The 15,938-nt window shown below is 41.1% G+C and overlaps 2 protein-coding genes across 31 annotated transcripts in view; one reads left to right on the top strand and one right to left on the bottom strand.

Moving 5' to 3' along the window:
• Positions 1-7,399, top strand: part of MLH1 (mutL homolog 1) — a 50,827-nt gene extending 43,428 nt beyond the window's left edge. For 5 of the 6 annotated variants that reach the window (XM_045536813.1, XM_045536841.1, XM_045536851.1 and 2 more), the window contains 4 exons: positions 247-411; positions 926-1,018; positions 1,304-1,417; positions 3,011-3,325. In XM_045536813.1, the coding sequence (XP_045392769.1) occupies positions 247-411; positions 926-1,018; positions 1,304-1,417; positions 3,011-3,178 (540 nt within the window). In that variant the 3' untranslated portion in view covers positions 3,179-3,325. Of the gene's footprint in view, positions 1-246; positions 412-925; positions 1,019-1,303; positions 1,418-3,010; positions 3,326-5,676 lie in introns of those variants that run through there. The other variant, XM_045536822.1, reaches the window with a different exon arrangement.
• The window catches only part of LRRFIP2 (LRR binding FLII interacting protein 2), a 109,391-nt gene continuing 98,652 nt past the window's right edge, over positions 5,200-15,938 (bottom strand). For 21 of the 25 annotated variants that reach the window (XM_045536950.1, XM_045536956.1, XM_045536965.1 and 18 more), the window contains 7 exons: positions 12,573-12,674; positions 12,156-12,288; positions 10,177-10,226; positions 9,039-9,159; positions 6,639-6,718; positions 5,937-6,041; positions 5,200-5,480 (listed from right to left, as the gene is read on the bottom strand). In XM_045536950.1, the coding sequence (XP_045392906.1) occupies positions 5,370-5,480; positions 5,937-6,041; positions 6,639-6,718; positions 9,039-9,159; positions 10,177-10,226; positions 12,156-12,288; positions 12,573-12,674 (702 nt within the window). In that variant the 3' untranslated portion in view covers positions 5,200-5,369. The remainder of the gene's footprint in view (positions 5,481-5,936; positions 6,042-6,638; positions 6,719-9,038; positions 9,160-10,176; positions 10,227-12,155; positions 12,289-12,572; positions 12,675-15,938) is intronic. The other 4 variants (XM_045537009.1, XM_045537015.1, XM_045536946.1 and 1 more) reach the window with 1 other exon arrangement.

Genomic DNA, 15,938 nt, shown 5'->3' with positions numbered 1-15,938 from the left:
TCCCCATGGCCTCACCCTTCTTCCCACCTGAGCTTTTTATCTATCACATCTTCTCTGTTGAAATGGCCATTGACAAGGTAAGGAAGAGGTTTTGTTGTGGATTGTTAAGGCATTTCTTCCGGAGGAATGGGGAATAAGTGTTACATTCGTGGTTTCTCACCTGCTATTCTGATAGTGGTTTTGTGGAATTCAGGCTTCATTTGGATGTCCCGTTAATGCCTGCCCATTGTTCTTGCTCCTTCCTAGGAACCAGCACCACTCTTTGACCTCGCCATGCTGGCCTTAGATAGTCCAGAGAGCGGCTGGACAGAGGAAGATGGTCCCAAAGAAGGACTTGCTGAGTACATTGTTGAGTTTCTGAAGAAGAAGGCTGAGATGCTTGCAGACTACTTCTCTTTGGAAATTGATGAGGTGTGACACCTATTCTTACACCTCTGTTATATTGTTCAGATAAAAGTCAAGTTCCAAGATCAAGACTGGGCCTCCCCCCAGAGGTAGCATGTTACATACATGATATCCTCTCCACTCCCTATTTGCAGTTCTAGGTTACACTTCCATACTATCATCCGTTCATGCCCACTCCTGTTCCTGGGGAAAGGACCAGACCCAAGGGAGAGCTGCATCCCTGCAGGCCATTGTGAATGAGATTATGCCCTCGTTCCCCTTTCTTCCTCTTATCCCTCAGTCTTTGGGGCTTTCTGTCTTGACATGTTCTTTGATTGGTGAGCAGATCCATAAACCGGTTTGTTCCACTGCATGTCAGGACAAAAAGTTCTTTTCATCTGCCCCCTGTGCCAAGTACCCAGTCACCCAGAGTGGCAGGTATGAGGACAAGGCCTGGGAATGCACTGAAGAAATGGAATTTGTTTAGATTGTAACAGCATTATTTCCTGTTCCTTTGTGCTGGCCTTTTTTCCACAAGCAGGAAGGGAACCTGACTGGATTACCCCTGCTGATTGACAGCTATGTGCCCCCTTTGGAAGGACTGCCTATCTTCATTCTTCGACTAGCCACCGAGGTAGGTGATCACGCAAGCACTAAGCATATCATACATGCATGTGAGCTGGAGGGACAGAGCACACGACTATACCTTCATTTAGAATGACAAAAATGACAAGAGTGAAACAGCTTCTCACCCCCACCAATATTCATCCCCAGCAATATTCAGCAGTCCAATTTATAGCTTTAATGCCTAAACATCACATTTAGTTTTTTGGCTTTAAGTAGCCTGTGATCTCCATTTAGAAATGAAAATGTGTTTAAAGTGTGTACCTATCTTGAGGTATTGAATTCTTTGGACCAGGTGAACTGGGATGAAGAAAAGGAATGTTTTGAAAGCCTCAGTAAAGAATGTGCCATGTTTTACTCTGTCCGAAAGCAGTACATATCTGAGGAGTCGACCCTCTCAGGCCAGCAGGTACGGTGGTGATACACACTGGCACCCCAGGACTGGGGTGGGCGTCACACAACCTTTAGGAAATGAAGCTTGCCCATCTCTAAAGTCCTGGAATTTCACTGTATATAATAAGATTCAGACATAATGGTCAGCTTTTATTCATGAGTTTTACTTCATTCTGCCAGTCTTGAACATACCTCCAGAGAGACCTCAGAAACTCTCAAATGTAAAACACAAGCCATCACAGTGAGAAACTGGAGGTTGAGTTAGATTGTCCAAGGCTGGTGGATCAGTAATCTCCCATTGTTAGCCCATAACTGTGTAGCCAAAGTCTCTAGATTCTGGGTCTGTCTCCCCAGTCTCTCTTAGCTTTTGCCTTATTCCTGCAGTCCCGAAACTCCGGGATCTATACTGGTCTGTGGCCTATTAGGAACCAGGCCACACAGCAGGATGCGAGCAGCAGGCCAGGGAACCTTCATCTGTATTTACAGCCACTCCCCATGACTCGCATCACAGCCTAAGCTCCTCCTCCTGTCAGATCAGCAAGGGCATTAGATTTTCATAGGAGCGTGAACCCTACTGTAAACTGCACATGTTGAGGGATCTAGGTTGCACACTCCTTAGGAGAATCTAATGCCTGATGATCTGAGGTGGAGCTGAGGCAGTGATGCTAGCACTGGGGAGCGGCTGCAAAGACAGATTATCATTAGCAGAGAGATTTGACTGCACAATAAATGTAATGCGCTTGAATCATCCCGAAACCACCTCTGGCCCCAGTCCATGGAAAATTGTCTTCCATGAAACTGGTCCCTGGTGCCAAATACGTTGGGGACCACAGCCTTGCCAGGAAAACAAGGATCTATAACTCTTCTTACAGGTCAACTTGACACAAAAGGGCCTGGGTTCCTAATGTTTTATTGTCACTTTTCCCAGTCAGATGAAAATGTTTTCCAAATCAACATCTATTTCAGGGGAGGAGGAAGTGGGGAGTTGAAATAGTATAAGAATCAAAGGGTAGCCCACTTTAATACAAAAGCATCTCAGTGATTGCTTACAGTCATCCTCTGAGGTCAAATAGCTTGCTGCAGTTCACAGATGCGGAAGCTGAAGGATGGCTGGCAGGCTCAAGGATTCCCAGAGTCTGAGGGGGTAGAGCAGAGATTCAGTCCTAGGTCCTGTTGGCCAAAGCCCCTAGGGAATTCTGCACTCCAGTGGAGAAGGCAAAGCAGCACACTTAGCAAACTATGCTGAGAGTATCTCAGATGACTGGAAAAATTTACCTCAAGGAAAGGAAGGGCAGAGGAGAAAGAACATTTCTTTGTATATGAGACAGCTAAGGCTTAGAAGAAGGAGAAGAACAATGAGGTAAAATAATCCTCACTACCTGAATGGAATCAGTCCCTCAAGAGCAGTGGCTTTTCTCCCTTAAAAACCTGTTCTTTTCAGGCCTGTGGGATCCCTGAGAGGTTGGCCCACAGAGGCTGCTTCATAAGCATTAGATGACATAGCCCATCACAAGCCACCAAGACTTTTCCAGGCCCAGTGTACATGCCATCAGCCAGGAAGCCACTGGCTATGAACAAGAAGGCTTATGACATCTAATGTCTTTTCCAGAGTGACGTGCCTGGCTCCACTCCACACCCTTGGAAGTGGACTGTAGAACACATTGTCTATAAAGCCTTCCGCTCACACCTTCTGCCTCCTAAACATTTCACAGAAGATGGAAATGTCCTGCAGCTTGCTAATCTGCCCGACCTATACAAAGTCTTTGAGAGGTGTTAAATATGGTCATTTATGGACTCTGGGGTATGTTGTTCTTTCTTTGTATTTCACTGTTGTAGTACTTAAGGTTCAAGACTCACATCTGCCTTCTAACTAGTAGTATGCCTTCATGCATGGTGGAGTATTATAAATAAATTGTCAGATGTATTCTAATGTTATTTCTTATTTAATTCTCTTATCCTTGAAAGATTTTCTAGATCGATTTTCATCTAGTATATACCTGATTATGTTGAAGAATCTCAAAGTAAGTTTGAAATCCCCCTAAGCATCTGATAAAAGGTATTGCACAAGCACTATTAAGAATTCTATCTTGGCTAGGTTGGCATGTTAAAAAAAAAAATACCTAAAAAGGCCTTGAAGATTTCCTAGCTCTTGTTCTGATTTGATTCTTTCTGTATTCTCATACATTTCTACAGCAGGTGGTATATAAGTTCAGATGCTTTTTATAAGAGGTCCTGAGCATGTCAGGACCTGATGACATTGACTATGAAGGAAGCCTGAATTGATCATCTACAGTATCTGGAATAACCAAAGCTAATTCATTTATTCTTAAGGAAAAAACTTGAGTGAAGAAAATAGTCCTCACCCAGTCTATAACAAGTATGAGTTTTTACATTAGCCCACTTTGTTAATGGCTATGAATATTACCAGCTTAAGATGAAGTTTCTAGGTATTCTTATTTGAAGGGTGATCTCAGAAGTGAGGTTCCTTGAGCCTGGGGAGGGGCACAGGCCGAGTGACCTTGAGTAAGAGGAGGAGGGGCTTCCTAGGAGAGCTGGGCCACACAATGTGTTGGTTCTACCTAGGGGATTCTAGGATAACCCTGCATTTCAGAAAACCCCCCTGCCTACCCCCACCACACAACTGCTGTTACTATTAGAAACAAAATTTATGGGAAATCATCTCAATTCAGGAGTTTGGTATCCACATTTTTAAAATGAAGGGGCTAATTAAGGAAGGGAACAATTATTAGATACAGGTCTTATTCACTTCTGAGTTATCTTCATCTAGTATCAAGTCTAGTTTTATTATCATCTTACGTGCCTTGAGTCATTAAATTTTCCCCAGTATATTCTCTGTGTTAACACTCTAAAGATACAATAATCATCTCCATAAAACCACCTTGGTTCTGAAAGCAAAAGAGAATTGCAAATCCTACAAAGTGGCTGCACTCAGTGATAAAGAAACCTCTGCAACTGGGTACCTTTAAAGATGAAATAAAGGTCTTGAAAGAAAAAGTTCTAAATTCCAGATTATTTTTCCATGAGAAAGAGATAAGAGGGGCAAGATAAGAGGGACATGGTTGCCATGATTTGTTTTAAAGGCTCCTATAACAAAATGAACGTGTCAGTACCAATTGTGGTTGGCAAAAGGGTGTGTTTAATAGAATCTTTAGGCAGATTCCCTACCTGCCTACCCTGCCCTTCCCTCCCCTTTCAGCTTGTCTGAGGTTTCTTCCACAAATAAGCAGCAGATGAAATACTTTATAAGGTACAGCACAGTTGCTATTGAAGAATAAGGACCCTACTCTTTAAGAGTATTAGCCCCTGGACTTCCCCTGCCCCATGCAATAAAGCAAGTTTTATATAACACTCCCCATATTTTTTCCTAACATTTTCTTATATAAATTTAAATATTTTACCAAAAAAGGCTTTTTCCTCCAAACATATAAATTTGAGTGAAACATAGATTCCCCATCTGTGAACTTGTTTCTTCACCAAAATATAAATGCTATCTGATATTAAGGGTAAATGTCTTTTGACCACTGGAGATCACTGAAGTCTGAATTGCACTGTGGAGAAGGCACTTGTGTTTTCTGAGGTCTCCAGCAAGCATCTCAGCACTCACGGAACTGCTGTCCTCCACAACCCATGCCAAGGCCTCGGAGTGCCCAGTCACTGAGGCAGTTGGGGGAAAATGAGTAAACGTGATTCTAAAATTATGGAAATAAAAAATAACAACAGTATGGACTGGTTCTTAGTCTAAAATCAAACTACAAACGAAATCCAAGTGTTCATTCATGAAGATTCAAACCTGCTTCATTCTCTCATAAATTATAAAATACAAAGGTGGCTATTTTAATGACAAAACTCAAACAGTACTACTGAAAGGGGTTTCTGTCAATGGACAAAAAGTCAGTTCCTCTGGGCAGGGCCCCAAGGAGCAGTGCCCAGGTCAAAGGGTGGCCTCCCTATTGCTGGGCCAGAAGTGCTGTCCTGTTGGCCTTCATCTTCTCCAGCCGCTTGGCCAGGTGGCTGTTGGTCATCTCCATCTCCTCAATCTTGTCCAGCGCTGTTCGTAACTGGAGACGGGGAGAGCTCAGTCACTTCACACGGTCAGAAACAAAACCCAGTGGTACTATTTCCAGCTTTCTGGGAAATGGAGGCACTGCTAATTGTGCTGGCCTGGCACAGGATCTCACAGCCTAATTTTTTTTTTCTGCCAGCTAGAGGTGTTAAACGATGATGTTGAGGATTGTTTATTTGCTTAAATCACAGAAAGGATATACAGAAGTTGGAGAGATAGACCTGATCTGGAACAAAAATAAAAACTGTCTTTTTACTCACTGTCTAACTGAACAAAACACACAGGTAAATGGAAGTCACTGTGCAGGGTCAAAAACCAACACAAACGGGTAAGTGACTCCACTGCTCTTTCTTTAAGATCTGACCCAGTATTAAATTTCTTATACAGCAAAGAATTTATTTCCAAAGGATTTTTACAAACATAGTTTTAAGAAGCATAGTAAAACAAGTACCTCCCGTTGTAGTTTCCTTTTTTCTGCTTTTAGTTCATCTTCCACTTTCTCAGCATTCTCAGCAGCAGTTTTGTATCTCAGCACCTGTCCCTCGAGCCGGCTAATCTGTCAGTATAAGAACACAGGCCTCCAGTGTTGGGCACTAGAAATCACCACTTTTTGGTAGCCAAGATGGAAATACAATGTAATAATAAATTCCAAGTAATCTAACACTAATGAGTCCCTCAGGGTGACTCACAGGTCCTCTCAGAACCCAACCGCTATTTATAAATCAAGAAGTGTCCCCAGAGAGGATTACAGCTGTAGAGTCACTATAGGGCCAATTTCCCATGTTAAGTTTTATGATGACCATATTGTTTAAGTGCCAAAGTAATATCATAGGAGGAGACTCACTGAATGGAAATGTTTTTAGACTTTTTGAACTACATACTAAGGGATTTTGTTATAAACTATGATCTTGAAATATCTATAAAAAACGATAGCTACAGTTTCCTGTGTTTTTAGAGAAAACAGAAGACTGAAGTGCCCTGCCAGGTGCTCTCTGCTGGCTTTTCTATTTAAATATAGAGCTTTTATAGATCTAACTGCAAAGGCAGCCCACAGAAACCCAAGCACTCACAGGGTTAGCCACTTAGATGCAGGAAGGAGATATGTTTTAAAGGAAATTTAAATCGCCTGGTACCGTATAAAAGAAGTACTTACACTTTGCTCCAAGGTGGTTATATCCTGTTCTGCTTTTGAAAGCTTAAATTTGTATTCACTAATTTGTCTATTGGCATCTCCTAGAACAGAAGATAATAATGGATTATGTTCATCTCTCAGAGATGGAGGTGTAACCCATCAGGCAGTGCCTCTGCGGCACAGAGAGGACCATGCGGTCTAAGACTACAGAATGCAAGTGCACACAGCATCTGCAGCGGCCCAGGTTCTGGACTGTATGTACTACAGGAAGCTCTAGCAGCACTTAGGTTCCAACAGTATCCCGTAGAACAAGAGTTAGAAGGAAACTCACTCTTCACCCCGTGATGTGTGTGAGCACAGCTTTGATAAAGGAGCCCAACCAATGCAGCAGCAGCCCCAGCTACTTTTGTGCAGCCCTGTGACCCATGGAGCCTCTGCCCGTGGGACTGGGCCTTCTAGTTCCCTGAACCCAGCTCTGCACCTTCCCACCTCCTAGGTTTTCCTTCTCTCTCGTATCCCAAGGACCCTTTCCTCCCACCTCTGATTTAAATTTCAACCAACCTTCTAGGCCAAGCTGAATTTTTACCTCCTCCATGGGTTCCCTTAGTTAATTATAACTTCTTCCCTTGGTGTCCATTTTATTTACATTGTCTTTTAGTAACATTTATCAGGCTTTTTAAATGCTGTATGTGTATGTAAGGAGAGGGGCCTGTCTTAACCTTCTTAAATCTTCCTCTGTACCTAGTCAAGTGCTTTGCACATAGTATATGCTCAATAAATATTTGCTGAAATAAATGCTTTTCAATAATATGTTGTGATGTGTCATGGGTAGGGCTATAAATGATCAGATGTACATCTGACCTAAGAAGTAAATCACCTAAAATGAAAAGTTTGGAAATGATGGGGAAGATAAAAAATTCCCAGCCTCTGAAATGATTATAGAATCATAATGCTTACAGGAGATAAACCAGATCTAACCTACCAAAGGAAATACTCAAATTACCTAATTTAAAAACTTTTCTACATTACCACATGACCATGGTTACAATTACCTATATAATCTTCAATGCAAGAAGTATTTCTAAATGGACAGTTACTGTTACCTTAAAAGTATAATGGGGTTATAAAACCATCTCCCCAAAAGCTACCTCTGGTAGTGAAAGAGAACTATTCCTATTTCTGGGCTCTAAAACAGAAACTTCAGGATCTTATTTTGTAATTCTCATTCCCAGCAACCTGTTGATCATCAAAATGTGCTGCTTCCTTCTCATTCTCCAAGCCACCCATTCCTTCCGGTGTTCAAAAGTGTAAATACCTTGTCTCAGTCATTTCATGGTGTTTCAAATTCCATTCCAAAACATCATGCCTAACAGCCAAGGCACCGTCCAGAATGGGAGAGTTGCCTGGGCTCCTTTCCTGGCCTGGCCTGAGGAAGCTGCCTGCTTTGGCCTTTACCAGTCAGACCCAGTCTCCCCACAGTCCTGCTCAGCTCACTTCATTCTGCACCTCCACCCTGGCTACTTTTCCCTACCTTCTGCAAATAGCAGCTTACAACACCTACCTGCTCCAGGAAGCATTCACATAAATGCCAGCCCATTCCCCCTGAATCTTAAAGATCTAACTGCCCTGGCTGACACGTTGATTTTAGCATTGTGAGACCCTAAGCAGATGGCCCTGCTAAGCCATGTCCAAGTGACTAGACAGCAGAAAGTATGACATAACATATTTGAGTTGTTTAGGAAAAAAAAAGGAGAAATAAAAGTCTACCCTGACTGCTAATTATACATCATCACTAAAAGCTAACTGTATATATAAATGGCTGCTGAAATCTCTCTACTGTGGGAATTAGTGTGAATACAGTAGTCATTTTATAATAACACAATCAAAAGTAAAAGAAGAAAAACTAGAGTAGTTTGGGTGAACTAGACTTTAATTTGTGGCCTTGATTTAAATTCCATCTAATACAAGATTAATTTAGGTTAACAAGAATACCTCCAGTAAAATTGCAAAACTGCTCAATATTAGTATGAGTTAGTTCCACATATATTCCCTCAATTATCCAAGATAAATTCACAGGGAAAAAAAACTTTAATGGGAGCTTAAAGATGACACATGGGTGTAGAAAAGGAGTGTCACATTGTCAAAGGCATTTCACTATCTGCAAAAAGTTCCTAGAAATCACTTTGCCCAGAAAAGGTAGAGCAGTAACTCAGTCCTCTCATCATCCTCTGAAGCCCACAGGCTAGCAAAGCCTCCATTCGGCTGTATTACTGACTGGGACTGCTTTTCTGGACTAGCCACAGACTAACCAATCTTTGTAGTGTAGCTCCTCTTGAAAAAAGTATATTACAAGACTCACAATCCTACTCCTGGGACATGACCTACATACAGACTGGGATTGGCCTGTCCCCTGGTACCTACTCTGCATTTCAATGAACTGCAAGTCTGAGCCATTCTGTAGTCCTGCCAGGTCACCCACTGTGCCATCATTCCTGGAGCACTTCTGTCGTTCTTCCTCTAACTGCAGCTTCAGTTTTCTAATCTGAAATGGAAATAAAGGTTCCTCAGCAAGATCCGATCTCTCAAATGAAGCAGATGCGTGGCCCAGTGACCACATCATAGAACAAGGCAGATCCTCATCATTCAGGCACACAAATCATTCATGTGACAACTATTGTCTTGAGTGCCTATTATGGGACATATACTGTTCTAAATGCTAGAGATAAGCTATAAACAAATACTAAAAGGAGCAAGCCACAGGACCAGGTGTCCCAATAAAAATAGCCGTATTTTATTATTTTATGGAACAGTACATATTTGGGGTATTTTTTGTTACTTTTATTAAAAACGGAAAAGTCCAGACCAGGCACAGTGGCTCATGCCTGTGATCCCAGCAATTTGGGAGGCTAAGGCAGGAAGATCACTTGAACCCAGGAATTGGAGACCAGCCTGGTCAACATAGCAAGACCTAATCTCTATAAAATTTTTTAAAAATTAGCTGGGTATGGTGGCACACTCCTGGAGTTCCAACTACTCAGGAGGCTGAGGCAGGAAGATTGGTTGAGCCCAAGAATTCCAGGCTACAGTGAGCTATGATTACACCATTGCACTCTAGCCTGGGCAACAGAGCAAGATCCTGTCTTTAAAAAAAGAAAAGGAACATTCCAGCCAAGTATGGTGGCACATACCTGTAGTCCCAGCTATTTGGAAGGCTGAGGTAGAAAGATCTCTTGAGCCCAGGGTTCAAGACCAGGCTGGGCAACATAGCAAGACCCTATCTCAAAAGAGAAAAAGAAAAAGTCCCAAGGGACTGCTGTCTTCATAAGAAGCTTTGTAGAACTAGATTCCTTAAACTATGTGTTCTAAAAAATTTCTTAAGAGAACAGGGAACTACAAAGAGGCAAAAATATGAATTATGTTTTTATCCTTTAAATCTCACTTAAGTACTGGTATTTGAAATAAGCACGTATCTTTCTAATGAACATTTTAGTTTGCTATCATTTTAGCATGTAACTTAGTTAAAATTAATATTATCTTCCAATGAGAAGAATGCCTTCACCTGTGATAGCAGCTCTTCCTTTTCTCCAGCAAGTTTTCGTAGCCGTACATCTAAAACAAATGAAAAATGTTTAAAACTACATGTGATGATGCAGTATATAAACAATTTAAAAACTCTTCAAACTCATAAACAGAAAACATTATCTGATAACTTACATTACTTACAGCTCTGAATATCAAAAGAAATAAAGGCTTTAACAGTATTATGGAAAAAGTTCTTAATTATCCAATAGTATTTCCATACAAGTGATTACTTATCAGGGCATCAAATACATTTGCTTAAAAAAGCAGTGATTTGGCCAGGGCGTGATGGCACGCAGTAATCCTAACACTCTGGGAGGCCAAGGCGGGAGGATTGCTTGAGCTCAGGAGTTCCAGACCAGCCTGTGCAACAGTGAGACCCCGTCTCTACTAAAAATAGAAGAATTAGCTGGGCGTCATGGTGTGTGCCTGTAGTCCCAGCTACTTGGGAGGCTGAGGCAGGAGGATCACTTGAGCCCAGGAGTTTGAGGTTGCTGTCAGCAAGGCCGATGCCACAGCACTCTACTCACGGCAACAGAGTGAGACTCTGTCTCAAAAAACAAACAGAAAAACAGTCATTTTTCCACTTAAACTGAAGTACAAAGGAAATAATTTCCTTGTTTCAAAAATATGCAAGTTTTCACCAGCAGGCAGACAACTCAAATGCCAAGGGTGCTCCCATAGGTTAAGCCCTTAGCAGGAGAGATGGAGATATGTGAAAAAAGACAGGGGGTAAGAGTGAGACTGGGGGGAGGGAGAGCTGGAGCGAAGAAAAGAGGAGTACAATGCTGGAAGCAGCAAAGTCCCACAGAAGCTAGTGGGGGGAGGGAAGGGAACCCACTCTAAGATGTGCGAAGCCAAGGGTGAATCTGAGGCTTGACAGCAGGATCATTAGGGCTCACTCCAGCTTGTGGAGAGGTTTGCTGCTTCTCAAGGTGGCACTGAGGAGATATCTGTAGCTCAATTAAAGCAGCACCTGACACCTGGCCAACCACCCCCTAAAACCAACTGGGGGTCAAAGCCAAATATAAATTCTGGTTTCTTCAGCACCTTCCAAATAGGCCCAGGAAACACCCTGGGCCGCTCATAGCCACAAACTCATTTCATTCTCAGCTCTTCTCTCTCGCTCACCTAGCATCCTGCTTTATCGAAGTGCTCTACAATTACATTTCTGGAATTCTGCACATTACAGAATGTGCTCACTTACTAACTTTTAAAATGTTTTTCAGTTTGCTTCACTCTTACAGTATCTCGCACTCCTCTAGGAAACCTATGCATATATGAAAACAAGATGAAAAGGAAAAAAGAACGTTTTTTAAAAAATAAAAGTGAGCTGAGGATACAGTATCTATCCGTGCATTTTTCTTCCTCTAGAGTAGATTCTTAGAAGGGGCAATGGACGGCACCTTTGTGGTTTCCTGGAGAGAGGGCTCATTAGTTTCTCAAAGAGTTAAATTTAAGAAGCTTAGATTTTAAGAGGCTTAGAAGCCCTGCTCCGTGGTCCTGGTCCTCTGTTTCTTGCCTTTAATCAATGTGGTGGCAAAGAGCTACAGAACCCTGGGATAAGTAGTAGAACATAAAACCAGATGTTCTAGAAATAAGAAACTTTAAAACATCCTCCAGAGGTCCCCTGCTGCCAGCCCACTGCTTCCCTAGGTCAGGTATCCCGGACCATCTCTTTGCAGAAAGCTGGCAGTTCAGTGAAGCAGCAGTGTGTATACCCACGGTGCTTCCGCCCGGCAGCCTTACGGTTACACGTACTGCCTTACATGACCCAGATGCTGCTTTCCCAAGGCCAAGGATGTCTGAACACAGTGTGTCCAGATTCTTCCTGTTAAAGATCTACTTAAGTCTCAGACAGCCCTTATGTTGTTTTTGTTGTCCAACTAGGGATATGAAAAAGCAGAAAGCCCAACAGGGCACCATTAATCCAAGTCAACACAGCAACCAGTATCTTACCTAGTGGCCCTTCTCCCGCTGACTCCAAGACCTGAGCAGCTTCCTGAGACACAACAGTGATGGCTCCAACCACTGGTTCATGACTGACATCACCATTGGGAGTGCCATCGGGGATTATAACTAAGCCATGTTTCTGTGGGGAAGAAAAAAAACTCACCATCACAAAAAATGGCTCACACAGAAGCAGTAAACTCTGTGAGGTAACTCTGCAACCATGTATGTTTGCCACAGGCAAAGCCTGATTAGAATTAGTTACATGGACTATAGCTCTGTGGAGGAAATGACTCAAACCTACCAAATCTGGATTAGGGAATAAACATTGTAGTTTGTGTTCAGGCTAGAAAGATGGCAGGATGAAAGGAAGGAAGACAGAGTAAAGCAGTGACGGACCCGAGCTCCAGGCTAGTGCTAACATACCTCTCCCGTCTTCACTGTCTCCTGCAGGGCAGCCAGCTCCTCTCTGAGCAAATCTCGCTCATTCCTAAGGCAGGCAATGTATTCTTTTTGTTTCTCTAGGGCCTGGTTTTAGGCAGGGTAGCAAGGGAAAGAATAGCACAGAAAAAGAGCAGGTGAAAGGTAGCAAAGAAGTTCCTAATTCAAATAAGCAAAGATAAAGACATAAAAAGCAAGGAAGCAGTCAAAAGACTTGAAAACAAGCAGTCAGATGTAGAAGGTTATATGGATGTATCATATTAATATATCTCCAAAAGAGACTTTTAATAGAAACTGGTTCTCATGCATAAATTCAGCAAAACATGCTCATCACATCAAGCAGGGAAACAAATCTTTCTTTTCCAGTCAATGAAAACAACAGGAAAAGAAAGATGAAGACACCAGCAATAGTAAAATAAAATTTTCCTTACTAACTTCCTCAGTATATTTTCATTTGGTGAACAACAGCAACAAAAAAACCACATTACATGTTTATCTAAAAGTTGATTCAAGAATATGTGATTTTTTTAAAATTAAAAATAACTAGTAAACATAAGATATTTCAATTAAATATTAGCTGTATGATTGCTCTCCAAGTAGTATGGCAAAATACTCAAATACCACTTAATTCAAAATAATTTCCAAAAGGATTCTCAAGGATCTCTTTCTGTCAATTTAATTAAATACAATTAAGACTCATTTGGTTTTCTGATACACTTTCAGAATGTGAAAAAACAGAAATAAAATACTGACAAAATAAATACAGCCCACCTATGGAGGGGTAACAGAATATAGAACACTCAGAATCAAGCTTTCAGGTCCTGGCATATACTTATCCTATGCTTCAGTTTCCTCATCTGAAAAACAGAAGGGATAATAGCACCCATCCGATGGGCTTCAATTCAAGGAGTACTCAGGACAAAGCACTGCAGGCAGTGCCTAACATTAACAGAGAAGATTCAGGAAAATCAGGTTGGGTTTTCATTTGTAAATTCCCTGCCATTTCCTGCATCTCACAACTGTCAGAGCTGAGGAGGACAGTGCAATAGGAGGAACCTACTTTCGTCATCAGTGACAAATCAAATCTGCTGTAATTATGTAATAAAATAACACACCCAAATTAAGTAGTCTACACAGGAACCTGAGAGCTGGCCTATTTGAAAAAGCCTTTCTCCACATATTTGTTCATATATTTAAAGTATTCTGCCAGCATTCCCATTAGTCTAAGAAGTTAAACTATAATGATACTTCCCTCTCAGTTTATTGGATTCAGAAGTGGGACAACTAACTGCTTAGTTACTGACAGCTGAATAGCTGGGCAATTTTTAAAATCATTATAATCCTATTCTGCAACTAAATTGAGATTAAGTAAATTTATTACTTATTTACTGGGATGACAGCAACTAACATGTGCATAGTACAAATTATATAGCAGGCACTATTTTACATACATATAATCTCTCCCTTGTATTTTATATATGAAATTTCTACCTTCCATATCTTGTAATGTACTTGTATTATCCCCATTTTACAGATCAGAAAATTGAGGCTCAAAGAGTTTACCTTTTTTCCCAAAGTCACAGTGACAAAGTCAGAAAATTAGTCCAGTTCTTTGTGGTTCCAAAGCTGTTGCATAGTTTTTTTTACATCACAGCCCTATGAAGGCCACATTATATTCCCTTATTGTTATCCCTGACGATGTTGGGAAAGCAGTCCATAGGGCAAGTCCTATTCTTCACTTACCTAAACTTCAATGTCAGAATCTAACTTCCTTTCAACAATTTACACTCACACTAAATGATGGGTCTCAAATCTGCCTACAAATTGGTAATTTGGGTTTCTATTCACACTCCATTACATTAATAACAAAACATTAGAGAACAACATACAGCACTACTTTCCTATCTGTTGAAAGTCACTTTAACCTCTACTGGGTTAGATATTTTTGGTTATTGGTATCTCTGTGCATAGCTGTGCCATGCATCACCACATGTAACTGAGTAAATGATCACTGTCACAACATGCTCTATATACACACCATTGAATACCTCTTAGGAACAGACCAATTTGGAACTAGGAATTCTAGCAAATGCTAGTACATGACATGTGCTCCTCTTCCACGTTACAGCACTGGATTTTATTTTTACTTTTGTACTTTTTAATTTCATCTTCCCATAATTATAGATGGGAAAATAAAATATATCCTGTAAATTCGCCCATTTTACCACAAAGTTTGAACACTACTAAAATACCTTATAATTGGATCAACTGTATTCCCACTGGATCTGAAATCCTCTGTATTACCTGACCATATAACCACCACCCTTGTGTTTGCATGCAACAATGGCCCCTACAGTGGATTTTATTTTAGGGTAAAAAGTACATGCTTGTGGAGATTGAAATAATTCTTTATCCCTGACCTAACCTCAAATTCTAGCATCAAGAAGCCAAAAGGATATGTATAATGGGCTGAACTTTTGGGCAACAGGTTAATTCTCCATATAAGCACACTGGGGCACAAATATCTTTAGTCAGAATGGGATTGAGTTTATGCTGAGCTTTAAAATATACATGTTCTTCGTATGAACCTATTCTATACATGGGCTCTTGGGGCTCAGAACTGCAGTGGAGCTGGAAGCAAGACCACTAGGGAAGGAAGAACTAAAGAAAGCTGAACTTTAACCTAGGAATAATGTTCTTCGTTAAGTTACTAAATTTAAATCTTGAAAATTAAGTTAGAGACAAGTGATGCATTAGGTAGTCACTGACCATACTGAAAATGTGTTTTTTAAAAGTCAAGGGAAGGCCACCAAACATGCATTAGGATGGCTACTATCAAGAAAAAAGAAAATAACAAGTGTCGGCGAGGACATAGAGGAAGTGGAACCCTTGTGCACTACCGATGGGAATGTAAAATGGTACAGCCACTATAGAAAACAGTATGGCTGTTCCTTAAAAAAATTAAACATAGAATTACTATATAATCCAGCAATTCTGTTTCTGAGTATATACCCAAAACAACTGAAAGCAGGGTCTTGAAGAGGTATTTGTACTCTTATGTTCACAGCAGCATTACTCGCAACAGGCAAAGGTGGAAGCAACCCAAATGTCCATCAACAGATGAATGTGGTGTATACATAAAATGGAATATGATTCAGCCTTAAAAAGTAAGGACATTCTGACATATGCTGCAACATGAACCTTGAGGACATTATGCTAAGTGAAATAAGACAGTCACAAAAGGACAACTATTGTATACTTCCACTTATATGAAGGAGAGGTTCTGTCTCTATGAATTTGACTATGCTAGGTAGTCACAGAGACAGAACGTAGAATGGAGGCTGCCAGGGT

The sequence above is a fragment of the Lemur catta genome, chromosome 1, assembly GCF_020740605.2.
Source record: "Lemur catta isolate mLemCat1 chromosome 1, mLemCat1.pri, whole genome shotgun sequence".
Classification (NCBI taxonomy): Eukaryota; Metazoa; Chordata; class Mammalia; order Primates; family Lemuridae; genus Lemur; species Lemur catta.
Note: the sequence above shows the minus strand (reverse complement) of the source record. Positions and strands in the feature narration are given on the sequence as shown.